The sequence below is a fragment of the Macrobrachium rosenbergii genome, chromosome 50 (genome assembly GCF_040412425.1).
Source record: "Macrobrachium rosenbergii isolate ZJJX-2024 chromosome 50, ASM4041242v1, whole genome shotgun sequence".
NCBI classification, from domain to species: Eukaryota; Metazoa; Arthropoda; class Malacostraca; order Decapoda; family Palaemonidae; genus Macrobrachium; species Macrobrachium rosenbergii.
Window position 1 is genome coordinate 19,400,695 of NC_089790.1, and position 19,328 is coordinate 19,420,022.

Sequence of the window (19,328 nt, forward strand, 5' to 3'; positions counted from 1 at the left end):
GTCCCAACAAAGGGTTCAGAATTGTCTCAGAAAAGTCCGAGACTTCATATCTCTCCCATCCTGCTCAGCCAACGCATAGATGAGTCTTCTGGGAACCCTTGCTTCCATCGAGAAGTTTGTTCTGTTGGGCAGGTTGCGCACCAGTGTTGCAGTTTTGCCTTAAGGCCAACTGGCGCAGGAAGTTTTTCCCTTGACTCGTTCGTCTTCAACATCACCCCCGAAATCAAAGAAAACCTTCGGTGGTGGCTGGTAAAGGACAGGTTTGCAACAGGGAAGTCTCTGTTTCCAGTGAGCCCCAACCTAACGTTGTACTCGGATGCTTCAGATCTGGGTTGGGGGGCTCTTCTCAACGGCATCAAGATTTCAGTAATGTGGTCTCCAACTGAAAGGAACCTTCACATCAGTGTAAAAGAATTAAGGGAATTCATCTAGCCCTTCAGTACTTTGCAGCGCAGGTTTTCAACAGGACAGTGGCGGTCCATTCGGACAGCATGACCTCCCTGGCCTACATCAGGAACCAAGGAGGGACTCATTCGTTTTTGCTCTACAAAGCGACCAAGGCTTTTCTTCTGTGGGCACTAAGCAACGAGACCCAAGTTGTGACCAGCTTCATCCAGGGGAAAATGAACTTCCTGGCGGACGAATTGAGTCGTGGCAAACAGGTTCTACCGATGGAGTGGACACTTAATCCACAGGTGTGCACCAACCTGTGGAAGCTGTGGGGGAAGCCGTTGATAGACGTGTTTGCAGTGTCGATGAACCATCATCTTCTGTATTGTTCTCTTTCTCTGGATCCTCAGGCATGGGTGACAGATGCCATGCTGCAGGATTGGTCAGATCTCGACGTATACGTCTTCCCTCCCTTCAACATGGTGAGGGAGGTATTGAAGAAGTTCAGCACTTACAGCATGTTTCCAGATCTTCTAAGCCTACTGACGGATTTCCCAAGACTACTTCCTCAGAAGAGAAATCTTCTCAAACAGCCACATTGTCACAGATTCCACCTAGTTTTATCCACTCTCGCTCTGACAGGCTTCAGACTGGCAGGTAACTTGTCAGAGCAAAAGCATTTTCAAGGAAGGCTGCAGAAGCTATTGCTAAGTGTAGGCAACGATCTTCTGCTGCAGTGTACCAAGCCAAGTGGACAGTCTTTCGGAAGTGGTGCCGAGAGTGGAATATCTCCTCGTCTCAGACATCTGTAGCTCAGATCGCAGATTTTCTGTTATTTCTTAGAACCTCGAAGTGGTTAGCAACATCCACCATTAAGGGTTATAGGGCAATGTTGAATTCCATATTCAAACATAAAGGAGTGGATCTGTCTTCGAATCAAGACATTGGTGACTTGATAAAATTTTTTGATACTAGTAAACAAGGAAAACATTTGGAGGTTGCTTGGAACTTGGACATTGTCCTCAAATGGCTGTCAGGACCGCTGTTTGAACCTTTAGAATCATCCTTGCTTAGGAACCTGGCGAAGAAGACACCATTTTTGATGGCCTTAGCTACAGCTAAGAGAGCTAGTGAGCTACATGCTATTGATAGGAGGGTAGGTTTTACTCAAGGTAACACTGTATACTTGCTGATTTTGGGTTTCTTGGCTAAGAATGAGGACCCTACTAACCCCTGCCCCCTTTCTTTTTCAATCAAGAGCCTGTCTGAAATTCTGGGCCCAACTGATCAAGAGAGAGTCCTCTGTCCAGTATACCAAGAGAGAACCAAAAGTATTAGAGGTTCCTCCTCAAACCTTTGGTGTTCTGTGAAAGACCCCCGTCATCCATTACCCAAGATTGCATTGACATTCTTTTTAAGGTCCGTAATTTCGGAATCACATTCAGGGGTTCAGGACGATTTACTTCCCTTATGTAAGGTCAAGGCGCATGCAGTAAGAGCGGTGGCTATGCCTTTGGCCTTCAGACGTAATCCGTCTCTCTCTTCAATCTTGCAATCAACATATTGGAGATGCAAGTCAGTGTTCGGTACGTTCTGCCTACGTGATATTTCACCGGTGTATGAAAGATGCAGTACTTTAGGTCTGTTCTTCGCAGCTGGCATGGAATTGGGGAATGAAGGATAGGAGGAATGCCTTCTTTTTCCTCTGTCCACTCTCCTTGAATAAGGATTGTTGCACCTCTTGGGAAGTCTGGTGAGCACTGTGTTGTGAGTGCCACCAATCTTTGTTTTTTATGGTTTTGGTTAAAATTTTGTGGTGGTGTAGGTTAAGATTTTATCTGGTAATTTTTTCGTTGTACTGTGCCCAGAGCAAGGGCATATACACATATTTATTTGTGTTTTTTGGACTGTAAACTTTGGCAACTTGCGATAAACTCCTACGTTGTAAAGCACCCACTGAAGTAAAGGCGACTCTTGGCTCTACTGCCATGCCGCTACAGGTCGGGAGGAGCTTCGATCAGAGGCAGTACCTCTCTGCTGTAGCTCCCTCACCAGGTAAGGTTACAACAAGCATTTCATGGTGCTAGCTAATTTTCTATTCCAATTTCATCTCCATATTTGAGTTTTCAGTGTGGGATTCAGCTTTGTAATTATTTGGTAAGTTACTTATATAAGAATGACACTTTTATAATAAAATAAAGTTTTATATATACTTACCAAATAATTACATGATCAGAGCCCTCCCTCCTCCCATCTCATGGATATAGAGCATAAACAAATTGAGCTCTTTAGCTATGTTGTACCTATTCTTCCCCGAAAGTGGGCAGGGCAGTCTACCTACACCCAAAACAAAAGAGTGCTACCGCGAATTTTGAATTTTGAGCTGCCTCGTAAAGTAGAAACTATATCTATGTAATTATTTAGTAAGTATATGTAAAACTTCATTTTATTATAGAAATGTCATTTTGTGCTAGTTCAAAAATACTAGCTGTCATGAGCTTTACTGTTTGATGCCCTTGTCTTTATATGGGCTTGGAAAATCAGGCTTATTGACCAACATGATAAAAGGGAAGATGATGTAATTTAGATATACAGTACTCTCAGTCCCATTAAGTGGATTATGTTATATTTGTGCATTTCTAACTGTGGTAGTACTATTTCTTTGAGACAGGATATGGAAAAAATATTAAAAAGTCAGTTCCTGCTGTTTTCATTAGGAGAGAAGTAAAATTCTTGAAAAGCAAATTTTTCTTTGTAGTTCTCAAATGAGGTTGTTTACATAGCAATGTACAATTGTAATGTACTATGAAAATCATGATTAAATATTATACTGTACTATACTAATATACAAGGAAAATCTTGATTTATCATCTACCTTGAGACCTCCAGTACTTTATAGGTGATTACCAAGTACAGTAAAAGAAGGCTTAATAGAGAATGACTGCTACTCTCAGCATACAAGGTATTGTAAAAGTAGTGGAACTGAGGAGTAATATCATAATTTGGAATCCACTTGTAGGTACAGAACCAAGTAAGAACAAGATATTAAATTTTTCATAGAGTATTTTGTTTGTAGTTGTTACAGAAAATATCTCACCTTATAATTTTGTGATAGTGATGGATGTGTATTTAAGGCAAATGGTGGAGAAATTACAAAACGAAGTAAAGAATTAATGTAATATCAGTGCTTGGGGGATCGATTTTAAATTGAATCTTTAACCCCAAAGCAAAGCACAATGTAGGGTTTGTCTGCTGGTGGAGGAATTCCTGATTAATATTCTGGATTCCATATAGTAGCTTATACTCCTTCTTCAAAGAAGTTATTTTGAAAAGAAATTGCAGGAGCTTCAAGATGAGTGAGTTGAGTAAAACAAAATTTTGGTTAAGCTACTGTACATCTGTCAGATCTACCTGTAGCCTTCAACACATTAGTACTTCCTGATCATGTTAATAGAGCACGATACCAATATAGTTGAGGCATATACTGCAAGGCCAAGCAAATTTTTTCACTACCTGAATTTCAAGCATACTACATCCTGTCGTCTTGTTGGGGGTAAAGACACCAAGGAAGCTATCCATGTGTGGTAATTGTGTCATGGATGAATGTGACATCTAATACAAAGCCTTTAATGTGGACACAGTGGGAGTGGAACCCATCAATGTTCAGGAATAAGGTAGGAACCTGTATAAAAAAAATAGAGGTTGTTAGTCATGAAAGAATGGAGTACAGTACTGTATAGGGAGCCTAGACCATAGGTTTGAAATAAAGATGAGTCATTAATTAGATAAAATTAGAATTCAACCAGGACTGGTAGGTCTCAGATAAACCTGGCAGAGCTAATAAAAAGAGGCATACATATGACATCTGAATAATGCACATACTTACATAGTAGTAATCTCAGTCTTACCTTTGGAATAATCCTTACAAGATATTATTTGAGTTTAATTACAGATAATTTTTTTTATGTAGAATTTCGTCTGTTCCCTTGCCACAAGTTGACGGCAGGAATCTTGCAACAATAAAAGTGCTGGAACCTTTGTGTTATCTAAGATTCTTTTCATGTTGTTTAGCTCTAGAACTTGTTAAAACTCTACATCGGTCTAACTTTGAAAGATTGATGAAGCTTTTGGCAACTGTGACCTGTGTTTGAAATGTAACTCGCAAATTTCTTGTCCATCAGGCAGTAAGTTTGACGTGACTTTTGATATTTCTTATCTTTACATATTGTAATGTTTATATACTATATTATCCATATCCTTTCTTTACAGTTAACAGATTCGGTAGTGGTGGACAATGAAAGTTTCATGAGTTTAGCTATATCAACAGCCATAGGGGGACTTAATGAAGATCAGAACATTTGTAACAGACCACAGGAAACTTCATCATCAAGTGATTTTTGTGGTCATGGAAATTTACCACTGCATACATCTCAAGGATTTCTGGCAGAAGTGGAGAAGGGTCCGGCCAACAACTTGTCAATTACTCAGTCTCATCAGAATGTTAGTGAATTTCCCATTAGCTTTCAAAGAAGTTGTGAAGAACAGGACGAAGACCAGCCTACTCAGTATGACCTGTGTCGTGCTAATCATAATAGTGATGATATGCATATAAGCCCAACTAACTTAGTGTTTCCGCATCAGACTCTTCTTTCCAATGTAACTGGGAGTCATGCCCACATCAGTGAAGACTCGGCTGAAGATGCTAACATGGTGGAAGAGGATAAGTTTAGTTGTAATACTCAAGAGCATTTTGGACAACCAGGTGTCAGAAATATGAGTGTATGGCATCAAGAGGCACAATATGGCAATGAGGAATCCCTCTCTTCTGATTCTGGACACATGTACCAAAGACAAGTGTATGATCAGGGCTTTAGTTTGAAGCTTCCCTCTTCTGATTCTTATAATGCAAGGATTAGTCAGACAAGTTCTTTTTCTGCAAGGGAAAATATGATAAAAAGTGAGCCAAATTTTGCCAGTGCTGTTTCCTACTATGTGAGCAATTACAACCCAGAGGATGATATGACAGTATCAGATGACCAAAGCACCCAGTCTTTTCAGTATGATGAAAATTTTAATGCAGGAATGAATTTTTATCCCTGTCGCCTGATGGAAGTCAAAGATGCTCAACATAGTTTCATGGAACCACTTAGGAATCAAGAAGCTTATCCTAAAACATATTACCCAGGTGAATCAAATGACACTCCTGTTATGAGTAATATTAAGAGGGAGTTGTATTACAATGAGAATTCAACTGATACTCAGTTGTCCAATTGTCCACAGGATATGACCATTCAAAACCAGATTTCACAGTGCTCCAAAGCCATGCATGACATGATGCAGAATAAGGATATGTCAAGCTTAGAGTGTACAGATGATGTAACACAGAATGACCCTAATATGCCTGTAAGTCTTGTCACAGAACAGCAGCATTTTGATCACTGCCCTGTGGAAAATAGTTCAGTCGTATGCGAAGAGCTCCATAGAGATATTACAAGATCAAGTTGTGATTCAGCTAATGCATTATCCTCAAGGGAAATAGTAGCTGATGATGTAGCAAATGAAGGAAAGAGAAATGTTAATCCTTGTGATTTTGATATGCGAAACTTTGTATTTGAAAAGGGAGCAGCAAATGAACAGAAGGAAGTGATTAAAGAGTCTCCCATTAAGGACAGAAATGCTCCTGTAAAAACTAAGACTTCAGAGCAAGTGAACGTCTTAGAAGGAGAAAAATCACGTCCCCACCCCAGTGGCCATGTTCAGTTGTTAACACCACTTGCGGCTGATGTCATTCCACGCCATGGCAAGTTCAAAACTAATAGAAATGCAAACTTAGTCCCTGCAGGTAAAAGTTGAAAGTTTTTATGTTTTGCTTAATTTCTTAAAGTTGCCTGTTACTAGTGCAGTATATGAAATGACTGGTGAGAACAAAAAAAAAAACAACTACAATGTATGCAATATAGGGATGCTACTGTTGCAAAACAGACATTTAATTTAATTCCTTTTCATTATCATGCATAATTGCTGAATAGTTGTTTATATTATACTTTAATTTTGGTGATAGCATTGATAAGGTTGTCATACAGTGGTAAACCTGCAGTTTATTAAAAGTAGAGGGATTTGTGTAGGTGAAAGGGCAGGACTTCACAACCAGGTTTGTGGTCTGACTTGTTATCATGAGGATGATAATTCAAAAGCCAGTGACTTGCTCTTATGAGGATGATAATTCAAAAGCCAAAGACTTGCTATCATGAGGATGATAATTCAAAAGCCAACACGGTTATCAAAATTGCTAGGAACGATTTCTGGAGAAGATTATAAGCATATGCAGATGGATATGAAATTCAGTTCTGAAAGAATATGAAATATCAGGGATAAATCAGGCTGCAGTATTATTGATAGGAAAAGTTTTGTAATATATGATTTCAGTCTTGTGAAGATGGAAATGTTTATAAATATCAACCTACCTAGCTTAGTGTAGATTTGGATTAAGTTTGATCTTGTACTGTGAATGATTTGACCGTAAATATAAAAAAATTATGGTAATCAAAAGATCTTAAAAAAATATACATCTCTATCATACATAAATATACTGTACATTTTTATGATAAAACTTTATCATAAAAATGTCATGTTTATGGCTTGTGTATTAATAATAATAACAATAATAATAATGATTTTCACGTATTGTTAAGGGCTATTTAGTTGTCAGTGAAAGAATTTACCTATTTTCTGTCAAGAGCATCAATGAAAGCCTTTTTATATGTAGCCCTGAGTGCAGTGCAGTTGAAAGAGGCAGAACTAAAGTCAGTATCACCTTAAGTGTACAGTACTGTAATACAGGCAGTCCCCGGTTAACGGCGGGCTCGGTTAACAGCGATCCGGTTTTATGGGGCTTGTCTAGCGATGAAAATCGGCAATTTTCGGCGCCGAAAATCGCCGATTTCCGCTTATCGGCGCCGATAATTGGGTATTGGCACCGATACATACCTAACAGAGGCACCGATAACCGAAAATCGGCGCTTTTCGGCGCCGATAACCCCCGAAAATCACCAAAAAAGCGCCGAAATTGCCGATTTTCAGTTATCGTCACGCCCTCAGAAATGGAACCCCGCCGATAACCGGGGACTGCCTGTAGTGGAGAATGAAGAGGGGGTCTAAGGTCTCTGTAACCCTACTTTCAACCTAAAATGCCATAGGTTCAAATCTGGGTCAGGGTAGCAGAACTCTTTGGCATAAGTCATTTTTGTAGATAAAGTGGGTTATGTGTTTAACGTTGTTTACTAATTGGTTTTTCTCTTACCACAATGTTCTCTCTCTTTCTCATTATGTATGCTGTTTTGTGAAAGCTTGCTCTTGCTCTTGCCATGAACACCAGTATGGTTCCTGTTTGTTCAGTGAATTACTATAAATTTATTTTTTCAGTGTAGGTGATTTTTGGCTTGTATTATACACCTCAGATTAGAATTTATAGTTGGCAATGAGAGCAGTAATACTGTGTGTCTAGCAATTGTTCATTTTTGTATCCACATATCAAGTTGCTAGATGTTGAAAGCAATATTATTTGTCAAGGCTGATCTTAGCATTTGCTGTCTTATTGCATAGATGTGAAAAGTTGAACGATGGTATGTAATCAAAAAGTGCCACTGGAAACAAAATGGAAAAGTATCGTCTGTAAGTCTTTTGCGGCAGTAATGTGCTGGTGATTTATGAAATTGTTCTTGAAGTATTTGCAGGTGTTATCTTTAGTCAGTTATCTTTAGTCATTTATTCTTGCAGGACTCAACACAAGTGGAAGTAGTAAGCTGCAGAGCATTACTGGTCAAGACTTACATTCAGAAGACTCAAATCCAGACGATCCAGATGAAGTGAACTTAGAGGACTCTTTCATGAGCAACAAATCCAAGCAGGCATCTCCAGAAAAGCATGAAATTTTGAAAGAACCCATTGGCCATTTAGAAGAAGATAAGGGGGGTACTGGAAAATCAGATGGCAATAAAAACCTCAGTTTGCCAAGAAGAATGAGTACCAGAAGCAAAATGGTGACAAACAACGACAAAGGTAATTCTTTATAACTAGTATATTGCGTTTATTTCAAAGTAAACCCCTTTATTATTACAGTATATAGCTTGTTTGTGTTTGTACAAAATCCAGAGATTTCTTTCTTAACAAGAAAAAGCAGTTGGCCTATTAGATTCCAATAATAGCACATGCACCATTGGTGACTTATCAATAGCAGTAAAATCACATCCAAGGCAGTTATCACCATATACATTGCTTACTCGTAGATGCTTATATAACTTGGCTTATACAACTTTGGATTAAATTTCTTTTAGGAATTGGGAATTTGTTTTGACTCTCCCCTCTCTGGTTGCAGTTGTTATGCTTACTCTGATAAATACTCCACATTACTAAGTAATCAAGTTCTTTCCCTTTCAATTGTGACAGTGAAGTTTTACCCTCTCCTGGTTGGCACAGTTATTCCAGGGCAATCATCGGAACTTCTGGCATCCTTACTATTTTGGAAGTCAAAAAAGATTGGATTTAAACACTGAACTTATATCTCTGGACATGATTCAGTGATTGCTAATTTTATCAAATTCCTAGACATTCTTGTTGTGGCTGGCTAAAATTTGGTAGGAACCCTATTTTAGTCTCATTTTCTTCCTCTGAACCATTATCTGCTTACCTCAACATCATGGCACTCGTAGCAAAAGATCCTTACATCACTGATGGGATCTTGATAGCTTGTTTATTTTTACCACAGATATTTCAAGGATCTACTAAAGGTTCTGGTTCAACTCTAGACCCTTTATTAATATAAAGATCTGATTTCCTGGCTTCTTGCCATAAGTTTGTGTACTTCATTGGTCAGGTGTAAATTTTGGTTCTTAGAACAGGAATGCCCTCCCACCTAAATAGTGACTCATGCATATGTGAGCTGTTACTTTTGAATTAATAAAATATTTTTAAAATACTGTAAAATCTAATTTTTTACACAGCCCTGTCAGTTTACTTGACCCCCACACTTTGTAGTAAATGTCAGTACATGGCCATCCGAGGGTTGTTCCTTCTTTTGGTGCATGTTTGGGGAGCCACTGACTGCAAGGTTATGCATATATAAACTAATGGGTTTGTATACAAAAAGAATTGATTGTTTACAATATCAGTTCTGATGTACAAAGTACTGAAAAATTCAATGAGAAAGTATGTTTTATTGATATAAGAATAAGTGTTAGTGTAAGTGAAACCTGCTCATAATTTTTTAGGTTCATAAGTGAAGGAATCTTAAGTGGATATTACATACCCACGTATGACAATATGATGTTTTTATTACATGAAAGTAATGAATTAGTAGATATTAAAGGGAAGTGCATAGTACATAGCAATATCTGAATATCCTTATTCATTCTTTTCTCAGGAACTAAGACTACTACAACGCCAGCGGTGTACAGAGTTTGCGACTTATGCCAGTCAAGTTTTTCAAAGAGTAAAGACTACTTTGCTCATATGAGGGATCATTTTCCTGGTCCACCACATCGTTGTGATACCTGTAAGATGCTCTTTTAAACTAGAGATGTGTTCATTTCATGATATGCATGAATAACTGGCACATATATAGACTAGCTATTATTTAAATCAGTCTTCAGAATATTATTGATTCTTCAAGATAGCTTGAGATAAAAATTTTTTTAATGTCTTAAGGTGTTCACAAACACAAACCATAGTTTTACATATTCTCTGTTGCCATCAGTGGGAGGCTGGTATTGAAAAATTACAATTAAAGGTTAATGAGGTACTTATCTATGGCTGTTGGACCCCAGTGGTAATTCTTGTGTATGAAACAAGGAAACCTTTGAGGATCTGTGTGCCATAAATGTTAAGGAAGGACTTACGTAGGTGAGCGAAGAATAAGTTGAGAATCCTGTTTTTTTCCATTATAAATGATGGCAATATTCATGTTTTACTCAGACAGTTCATGCGCTTGATATAGGCACTCTTTCTCAAAACAGATACAAATTCATTAAATACTTGAAGCACAGGTGGTCGTTTGGTTGTTATAGTGAAACGTGCACAATTTGGTAAGTGGGAAAAGTGTCTTACACACGCACACAAAAAAAAGGCCTACTCACATAAGTGAGTACATGAATTTTTGCATTGCAGCAAGAAATCTTTTTTAAAAAAATTATCTCCTGGTAATGGATCATTCTTTTAGGGCTCTCATTCATTGTATAGAAGGGTTATTCTTTTTTATTAATTGCTGTGCATGATGGTATGCACAAGAGCAAACTAAGATTGAATTTGAACTCAGATCTGATCACACAATTGTTGATTGGAATAAGTTCTGTTGAGATAAATGCATAAAAATTTAATTAAAGACAGAAAAAAAAAAATTGTCAGGGCAAGTCACATTGTAGAGATTGATGAGAGCAAGTTTGGAAAATGGAAGTACAGCAAAGGCTGCACTAATGACAGATGCTGGATCTTGGTGGAACTGAGTAAGATGCACATGAGGCTTTTCTTAAAATAGTTTCTAACTGTAAGGCCAAAGTTTTATTGCTGGTGTATTTACTGTATACCCAGAAACAAGTATCTGCTCTGGCTGTTAGAAATATTACAGCAGTGCCCGAGATTATTTCTCGAGCCATCACTGGGGGATGGGAATCTCTTTTGAATGAATTTTAATTAGGTACACCATCATAACAAAATGAGAGGCACCAGTATGACAGTGAATTGCACGGTAACTTGGTACGAGTACTGTATGTGTTACTTTTATTCTTAATGTTCACCTCCCTTCTTTCCAAATAATGTGCATCTCAGGGTCTCTGATACAGAAGGCCCTTGTACCAGGGCATTTCTTATCCAACTTTCACCCTCTTTTAAATGTGCCGTTTCATCTGTTGGTCTACCAACTTTGGCTGGGAATAGTGGTACTATTAAAAGCAATTTGTTTGTACAGTATTTGTAAAACAGAAATTATTTGAAAAATACGTTTTAAGAAGATATACTTTTCATTAACAGTAAAGAAAATTTGTATTTGTAAAACAGAAATTATTTGAAAAATAAGTTTTAAGATATACTTTTCATTAACAGTAAAGAATTGAAACTTATCAAGGAAATTTTTTTCAGGTGAGGCTAGTTTTAAACGTATTTACCATCTTCTTGACCATCTTGTCATCCATCAAGAAACAAAGAATTATAAGTGTCCCACATGCAACTTTAGTGCCCACAAGAAATTTAATCTAACTGAACATATGATGCAGCACACTAAAGCTGAAAAATATAAATGTAAGTACTGTACACAAATAACTGGAGTTGAAGATATGGTATTCTTTGTAAGTTGTGACAAAATTTCCAGTATAATTGTATCAACAGTTGTGTTATAAAATTTTGTATATAAAATAGGTCAGGTGATTTGCATGACCTTGTAAAGTTTGTTTCACCATAAACCCATTGCTCATATATTTGCCCAATACTCATTTGTTCTTCAGCTTAGACACTGGGTCCCAAATAGCAGTTTGAGAAAAATCATCCAGTAGCTGGTTAATAACAAAGTGCAAGCATATCTTTAGCCTTCAGCACTAGCTGGGTAAGAATCCCACTTGATTCTAGCAATGGTTGTTAACCTTCTGGATAGCCATAGCTTTAATTTTTTCCCCTCATTATTTCATACTCTTTCACTCTTCCTGACCACATGCTTCAAGATCAATGCATATTTAAAATAAATTTATCAGTATTTCAAAGATTTGTGTGCTTCAGTCTGCTTTGTCAGGGATGGTTAATGTTTTGACACAAGCCTGTTAGTTTTATATTTCTAATTGTGCTTTGAGCACAATGTCCAAACACTGCATCCATCCATCCAAAGGAGCTGCAGCAGCAGCTGGAATAGGTTAGTGCTGTGTACAGATCCCCAGTTTTCATTTAGTAGTCTTACAAGTGGTGCTTCTTCTGGGTGTGGCATTGGTGATACTAATGAATTTTTTGCCAAAAATTTTTCATTTGATATTTATATGAACTGCCACCAGCCGGTTTTCATTGGACTGATGGTAGTTTGGCAGTTTTTGCAAATATTTTATATTTGTTTTCTATTGATATTATGGCTTTAATTTTATATCATATCGCACTTATATTTTTATAATATTAGAGTTTGTTTATAACTTACATTAGAGATTGTTAAACTTTTTCCAATCGCTATATTTTTGCCATATATATGTCTTATAGGTTTTATGGATGACGATGGAAGTGTTTATTCGTTTACGAAAGGATAATGTTTTCAGATGTAGAACATAGGTAATTTTCCAAAGTATGATTTTTCTTTATGATTTTAATTTTCCAATGGTAGCAGAATGCTTCTATATAATATTTTTCTGGTATGTTTTGATGCATGCCCATTTACTGGGTAAATGAACATGCAGGTGAGCTTTGGTATATTATTTCTTTCTGTAAAACTAGAATAGTTATAGTGTTTACCAAGATTTTTAGTTTTCAGAATTGATCATTGCTAGAAAGGTTTGAAAGTGAACAAATAAGACAGAGGGTGGGTGTGGGTTCTTACTGCCGGGGAGGTATTTGATTGTGCAGGTGAACTCCGCGATGGCCATGAGATGCTGCTGCTGCCTGGAGGACATGTGTTTGTAAAACAACAGATAAAGCTGGGGGAAGTAGGATGAGGTGGTATGGTCATGTGGTTTGCAGGGATGAGAATGCCCTGGTTTAGAAACCATATGATATTACCATGGAGCATAGAAGTAGAGGTAGGCAGAGAATAAGATGTAGTGACATCTTGGGGAGAGACATAATAATTGTTGGGCATAGAACACACAGATGTCCACAGTAGAATTCTGTGGAGAAGGAAGACTTGAGCAGCGAACCCATAGAAAGATATTATGTTTAGATACGTACAAACAAGAATTATAATATTTACATTGCACGACACTCCCTGAACACCTGAATTTGCCCTTAATCCCACTAGCCCGAACAACTCTCAATTACCAATCCCGCTATTGGGAATTTTTACTGCCAACGTTACCAACACTGCAGGTAAAATCTTGTCACTTGAGCTACCATAACAAATGGTTGGCAATGCTGACACAAGGTGTGTGCCGACACTCCCGCTTTCGTCAATTGCTTTTTGTTCGTGCTGCTGGAAGGTTGTTGCCTTCTGCAGTGCGAGGTTTTAATCCTATTGCCCGACTTCTCTTTGTATTTTGGACTTTTGGTGAAAATCTGGATTGTATTTACCAGTTTTTTCTCTTGGATTTTCTGGATATCTTCGATGTGGGACATCTTTTGGAATTGGACTCGCTGGTTCCGGTCTCGATTGGTTATCATGGACTCTTTCACCTTCTGCTACCGTGCCTTCTGCTTCAATGTCGACCTCGACTGCCCCTAAGACTGTGGATGCTGGAGTTCACCGCTTCTTCTTCCTGCCAGAGACGGATGAGTACCTTGAGACACGATAGACATTCTGTCAGGTTTGTAGGAAGGTTGAGTGTGATGTGCAGACTCATTGTGATGAATGTTCTGATTGGAAGGCACAAGAGATGGAGGATTACATTTGTCATCGCAAGTCTTTGGCGAGTAAGGGCGGCAAACGTCGGTCAGATTCTCGTTGCCTCAGGTGTCTCAGGCTACTGCTACAGATCAATTGATGGATTTAGCGAGTTCAGAGGTAGTCAAACAGATAGAGGATAGGATTGCAAGTAGTATGGAAAACTTAATCGTTAGTCTTCTTCAACATTTCTCAAATAGGGATAGTAATAGTGTTAGGATGTCTAATCCTTCTTCCTTTTCAGCTCCCCTGCCTGTTCCAGAACCAGCCCTAACGGGTGCTGAGGGTAATGGCAGAACAGCAAGCCTCTAAATGAGTAGGGTCTACCGGCCCCCTCGGCGCGGAGCAGGCAGTGAAGGATCCCCCCAATCCCCTTGTAGTATTGATAAATTTAATGTTGGTAATGTTAGCCAGGATCAAGATCTAGGTGTGATAAAGGAGGATAGGTCTGGGTTAGGTAGTGAGGAGAAGGTATTAAGGGTGTGGAGTCATTCTCCTGGACGGATTCCGGTTTCGGGTTCGAGTGGTTTTTGTGCTCTGGCAAGAGTTTCGCCTTCATCGCTTCTTTTCTGTCTGGCTTAGTCTCAAGTCAATGTTTCAGTTCTGGTGGTGCAGAATCCTTCTGCCTTAGCTCCTAACTCACTTCCGACTGTTTCTGAACCTTCTGCTGTAGTTTTCCCCCTTCTCTGTGTTTTCTACTCCTCCATGCGGGACCTGCAATTGGTTGTGGTGGAATATAAGGTGGATTTGCTGGGTCTTTCGACAGGTACAGACCTATGGTTAAAGGTTATTTTTTGAATGGTTTCTCTAACATTAGAGAGTATGTGACACAGTAGTGTCCAGAATTCATGTCAGATATGTTTCAGGATTATTGAGGAGGGCTGGATTCGGTGTACCGTCTGTCCTTCATTCTAAGTTTTCTTCTGGGTTATCTGTCGCTTCATCTCCTACTCCCATATTCTCTGCTGCTCCTTTTTTTTTTCAGTCTCCTCTTCGGCCTCTTCTTCTTCTGCTCCAGTCTTTCTTGCAGCTTCCGCATCTTCCGTTTTCCCTTTCTTTGACTTTCCTCCTCTTCAGGTAACTTTTTTTCTGCATCTGCTATCCCTCTGCCTCTCGCCTTTCCTTCCTCAGTACAGTCTTCTCTGGTAGGAAGAGCTTCCAGGCAGGTGAAAATGCAGTTTTGGCAGAATTTGGCTGCAGGTGTTTCATGTTCCATCCCTTCGGGTATGTGTAACCCCTTGCTTCTGCTTCAAGTGGCTGTTCTGGTAGTATCAGGTATTTCACAGGGTTTGCCTGTCACTTCCAGTTGGGGGTTGAGCTCCTCGGTTTTGGCAAGGCTTGTGGTACCTTCTTCAAGCGGTCCGCGGCTTTCATCACTTGATTTTTCCGTGGCGGTAACTCCGAGGGTAGCTTCTACTGCTTTCATTCTCCCTCCTTCTTCTTCATCTTCTTCTGTCCCTCCGCAAGCGGTTTTGTGTGCACATCCTCCCCCAGGGTTTAGCAATGTGGGTTTGTCTACTCTCGCTCGTCTTCCCCTTGGTAATAATGGGGAATTGGCTCAAGGTTTTTCTCGGTTCAGCCTTCTCTTCTTCCTGGTGGGTTCAACTATGCGGATTCAGCTCCGGGTACCCGATTAGGTGTGGGTGCTCAGCATTCTGGTTAGGGTGGTCCGCTTGCGGACTCTTCATCGTTGTCCAGGCTTCGTTCAGTTCCTCCTCCTTCGTTGGTCTTAGACTGTTTGGACATTGCGGAACAGGATTCTTATCCGGAGGTGCAGGAGATTCTGGCGGACTTAGAATGTCCTCTTGCCAGCATTAACGATTATGGACGCATGCTTGAGTGTGTTACTTCTTTGTACCCTCAAGCAAGAGCTCCGGACGTCCCGATTTCGTCAATTCAGTTATTTTTTTTTTTTTGAGGCTTTTTATGTCACTAAGCCAGCTCCTGCCTCTTTTTCGTGTTGGCTGGTTTGGTTTGATCAGGTAAGACAAGCTTTGGAGGAGGTGGACGGTCGTTCAGACTGAGGCTCTTGCGCACTCTCTCTCTGGATGCTGTCAGGTTTACTGCAGTGGGGTTCTAAAAGAGTGACAGCTATGTCCCTTCGGATCCGTGGCTGTTTGCAGCTTAATAAACTTATCTCGAGGGGTCTGGCTCACCAGGTGAATGCTTTGGCTTCGTCTATGACGTTTGGAGCAGAAAAATCGAAATTTCTATCTTGGTCATCTTCCCCCTCAGTATCCGGACGTTTGTAAGAGCTTCTAACTCATGTCTCCGATGTCGGCAATTATGCATCGTCGAGGGTACAGAGTGTTGAGGTATCTAGACAATTGGTTGATCCTTGCCTCCTCTCTAGAGGAGCTAGTAAGAGCGAGGGAATTCTAATGGAATTTTTAACCTATTCAGGTAGGAGGATTCTCTCTCTTCCTTTGAGGGTTTTCCCAACCCTGGAGAGGATCCTGTCAGTCCTTCAGCAGGTAGAAGGGTTCCTGTCCAGCAGGGAACGGCCGGTACCAGCTTGGAGAAGCTTCTTAGGGAGAATGTCTCTCTCTCTCTCTCTCTCTCTCTCTCTCTCTCTCTCTCTCTCTCTCTCTCTCTTTCAATTCCAGGGTCTCGTCTCTGGATGCGCTCTCTTCAGGTATGTCTCAGGAATCGCTGGGACTTCCACAACGAAAATGCAGTTATTATCGGGAGCGATTCTTGCCTGTTGGATCTTCTGTGGTGGTCAGAAGTGCATCTGACACCGGGAAGGTCTATCGACTCCCCTCTTCCTGACGTTCATCCTTGGAGGAAACCCAGGCCTAGGGCCTGTGGGGGGGTTTTGGGAACAAGATGAGTCAATAAATCTTCGGGAAATCAAAGCTGTAAAGGAAGCCCTCAGTTGTTTTCAGTCCTGGTGCGCAACAGAGTAGTGGCTATGTTTAGCTACAGCATAATTGCCATGTGGTATCTGAAGAACTTTGGTGGGGAACAGGCTCAACAGAACTCAGTACTATAGCACAGAGAGTCCTGAGAGGGTGCGAAGAACGAAAATTGTCTTCTTTCCCAATTTATATCGGGGAGTCTCAACGTACGAGCTGATTCGCTAAGTCGCTCCCGTCAGGTATTTGGGGGAAGAGTGGACTTTGGCTCTGGAAGTAATAAGTCAGGTTCTCCGGAAGTGGCCAGCAACTGTGGACTTATTCGCGACATGATTAAACCATCGTCTTCTGGTATATTTTCCACCAATGGTGGTCCCCATGTCAATAGGCACCAATGTGACGTTACAAATTGGAATCACATGCAGGTGTATGCCTTTCCTCCATCCGGTCTCATTCATCAGGTAATAAGGAAATTGCGGGAGGGTGTCAAGATGTCTGTGACTCTAATAGCTCCCTGCTTGCCCTAAAACGCTTGGTCTCCGGAACACCTAGAGCTCCTTACGAAAGTTCCGATGTCCCTACCCATGCAGAAGTTCTTCTCAGACAACCGCATTCTCACCATTATCACCCAAGCCCTCGTGTGCTGTACCTAGTTGCAGGGCGACTGTAGAGAGAGCCGCTAGACTGTCCGGACTCCCTAAAGCTGTGGCTAGACAGCTTTCTTTTAGCTTGAGAAAGTCAACCCGTAAAAAGTAAGTATACCTTAGTTTTACCAGACCACTGAGCTGATTAACAGCTCTCCTAGGGCTGGCCCGAAGGATTAGACTTATTTTACGTGGCTAAGAACCATTTGGTTACTTAGCAACGGGACCTACAGCTTATTGTGGAATCCGAACCACATTATAGCGAGAAATTAATTTCTATCACCAGAAATAAATTCCTCTAACTCTTCATCAGCCGGCCGCGGGAATTGAACTCCGGCCCATCGAATGACAGTCTAAAGCTCTACCGAGTCGGCCAACAAAGGGCTAGTCAACCCGTAAGCCTTACCAGGTTCAGCTGGACAAGGTATAGAAGTTAGTGTCATAAGGAAGGTCATTCCATCTCTAGACCCTCCATAGCCAAAATAGCTGATTTTCTTTTATTCCTTTGGAAAGTCAAGGGTCTTTCGTATTCGGCTGTTGCTGACTACCGCTCAATGAGTAGCGGTACAATTAGTTTCCACCTTCCTGGAATCTCTAGTAGTAAGATAATTGATGATTTCTCTAGTAGTAAGATAATTGATGATTTATTACATTCTTTTAAGATTGAATGTCCTGTCTTGCCGATTCGGGCCCCTCCGTGGGACTTGTCGGAAGTACTTCAATATTTTTCTTGCGTTTCCCTGCCTTTGAACCCATTGAAGCTATAATGTTAAGACACTTACTAAGAAGTTGCTTTTTTTTACGGCTTTAGCTTCAGCTAGAGGGTTGGGCGAGCTTCAGGCAGTTTCTAGGTTGGGTTCCTATGTGAGAAATGATATGTATTTGTCTGTCTTCTGGAATTTGTGGCAAAGACAGAGTCAGAGGTTAAAACTCTGCCTCGTTCGTTTAAAGTTGAGAAACTCCACTTCCGCGTACACTTCATGTCTCTCCGCAGAATCCTTCCTGTCCGCTGTCAAAGAAGGCGATTAGTTACTTTTGGACGGAGGTGATTTCCCAGGCTTCTCAGGGTTCTTCATCGTCTTCAGCTCTGTATTTCCCCGACCGCACAGTATTCAGAGTATGTCCACTTCATCTTCCTTTCTAAGGAATTATTTAGTGTCTTCTATTCTGGAGGCAGCTGCTTGGAAGTCTGTCTCAGTGTTTACTTCCTTTACTTAGGAGACGCTCGTTTCACCTCATAGCATGTAGCGGCGAAGTCTACTACCTAGGGTGCGTTCATTTAGCTGAGGAGGTATTCGCTTAGTGCGTAGGTTTGGAGGGTTATTCTCTTAGTCCACGTGTAGCAGCGAAGTCTATTATCTAGGGTGCGCTCATTTCGCTGAGGTAGTATTCGCTTAGTGCGGAGGTTTGGAGGGTTATTCTCTTAGTCCACATGTAGCGGCGAAGTCTACTATCTAGGGTGCGTTCATTTAGCTGAGGCGGTATTCACTTAGTGAGGAGATTCTTAGGTTAACCAGATAGAGGAATTCCTTTTAGTCTTTAGAATTCTTAGGCAACAGTGATAGTATAATCACATGAACTTAGGTTTAGTACGTTTTAAGTATCTTAGTCTTTGATAGTTTCCCTAAGAGATTCCAAGGGGATGCTCTAGTAGGCTAGGCTCTTTCGTCAGCGCTGAGAGACTTCTTTGCTTGTCGGTCGTCAGGCCTTATCCGCACCTGGATGGCGGAGGGTCAGCAGCTTGGCACACTGCTTCATTTCCCTCCATACATGAGAGGCTCTTGAATAGCCACATGGGAGGTTCATCTTACTCTGTACATGAGAGGTTCTGAAGAACCATATGGGAGTTTGACGGACCGAGACAGTACGGACCTGACGGGCGATCAA

General features: G+C 40.4%; 1 protein-coding gene across 1 annotated transcript in view; it reads left to right on the forward strand.

Annotated features, from left to right (window-relative positions):
- Window positions 1-19,328, forward strand: part of LOC136832718 (uncharacterized) — a 38,204-nt gene that overhangs the window by 12,257 nt on the left and 6,619 nt on the right. Inside the window, exons 7-10 of the mRNA XM_067094223.1 lie at window positions 4,660-6,232; window positions 8,167-8,448; window positions 9,809-9,940; window positions 11,518-11,676. Of these exons, the coding sequence (XP_066950324.1) occupies window positions 4,660-6,232; window positions 8,167-8,448; window positions 9,809-9,940; window positions 11,518-11,676 (2,146 nt within the window). The remainder of the gene's footprint in view (window positions 1-4,659; window positions 6,233-8,166; window positions 8,449-9,808; window positions 9,941-11,517; window positions 11,677-19,328) is intronic.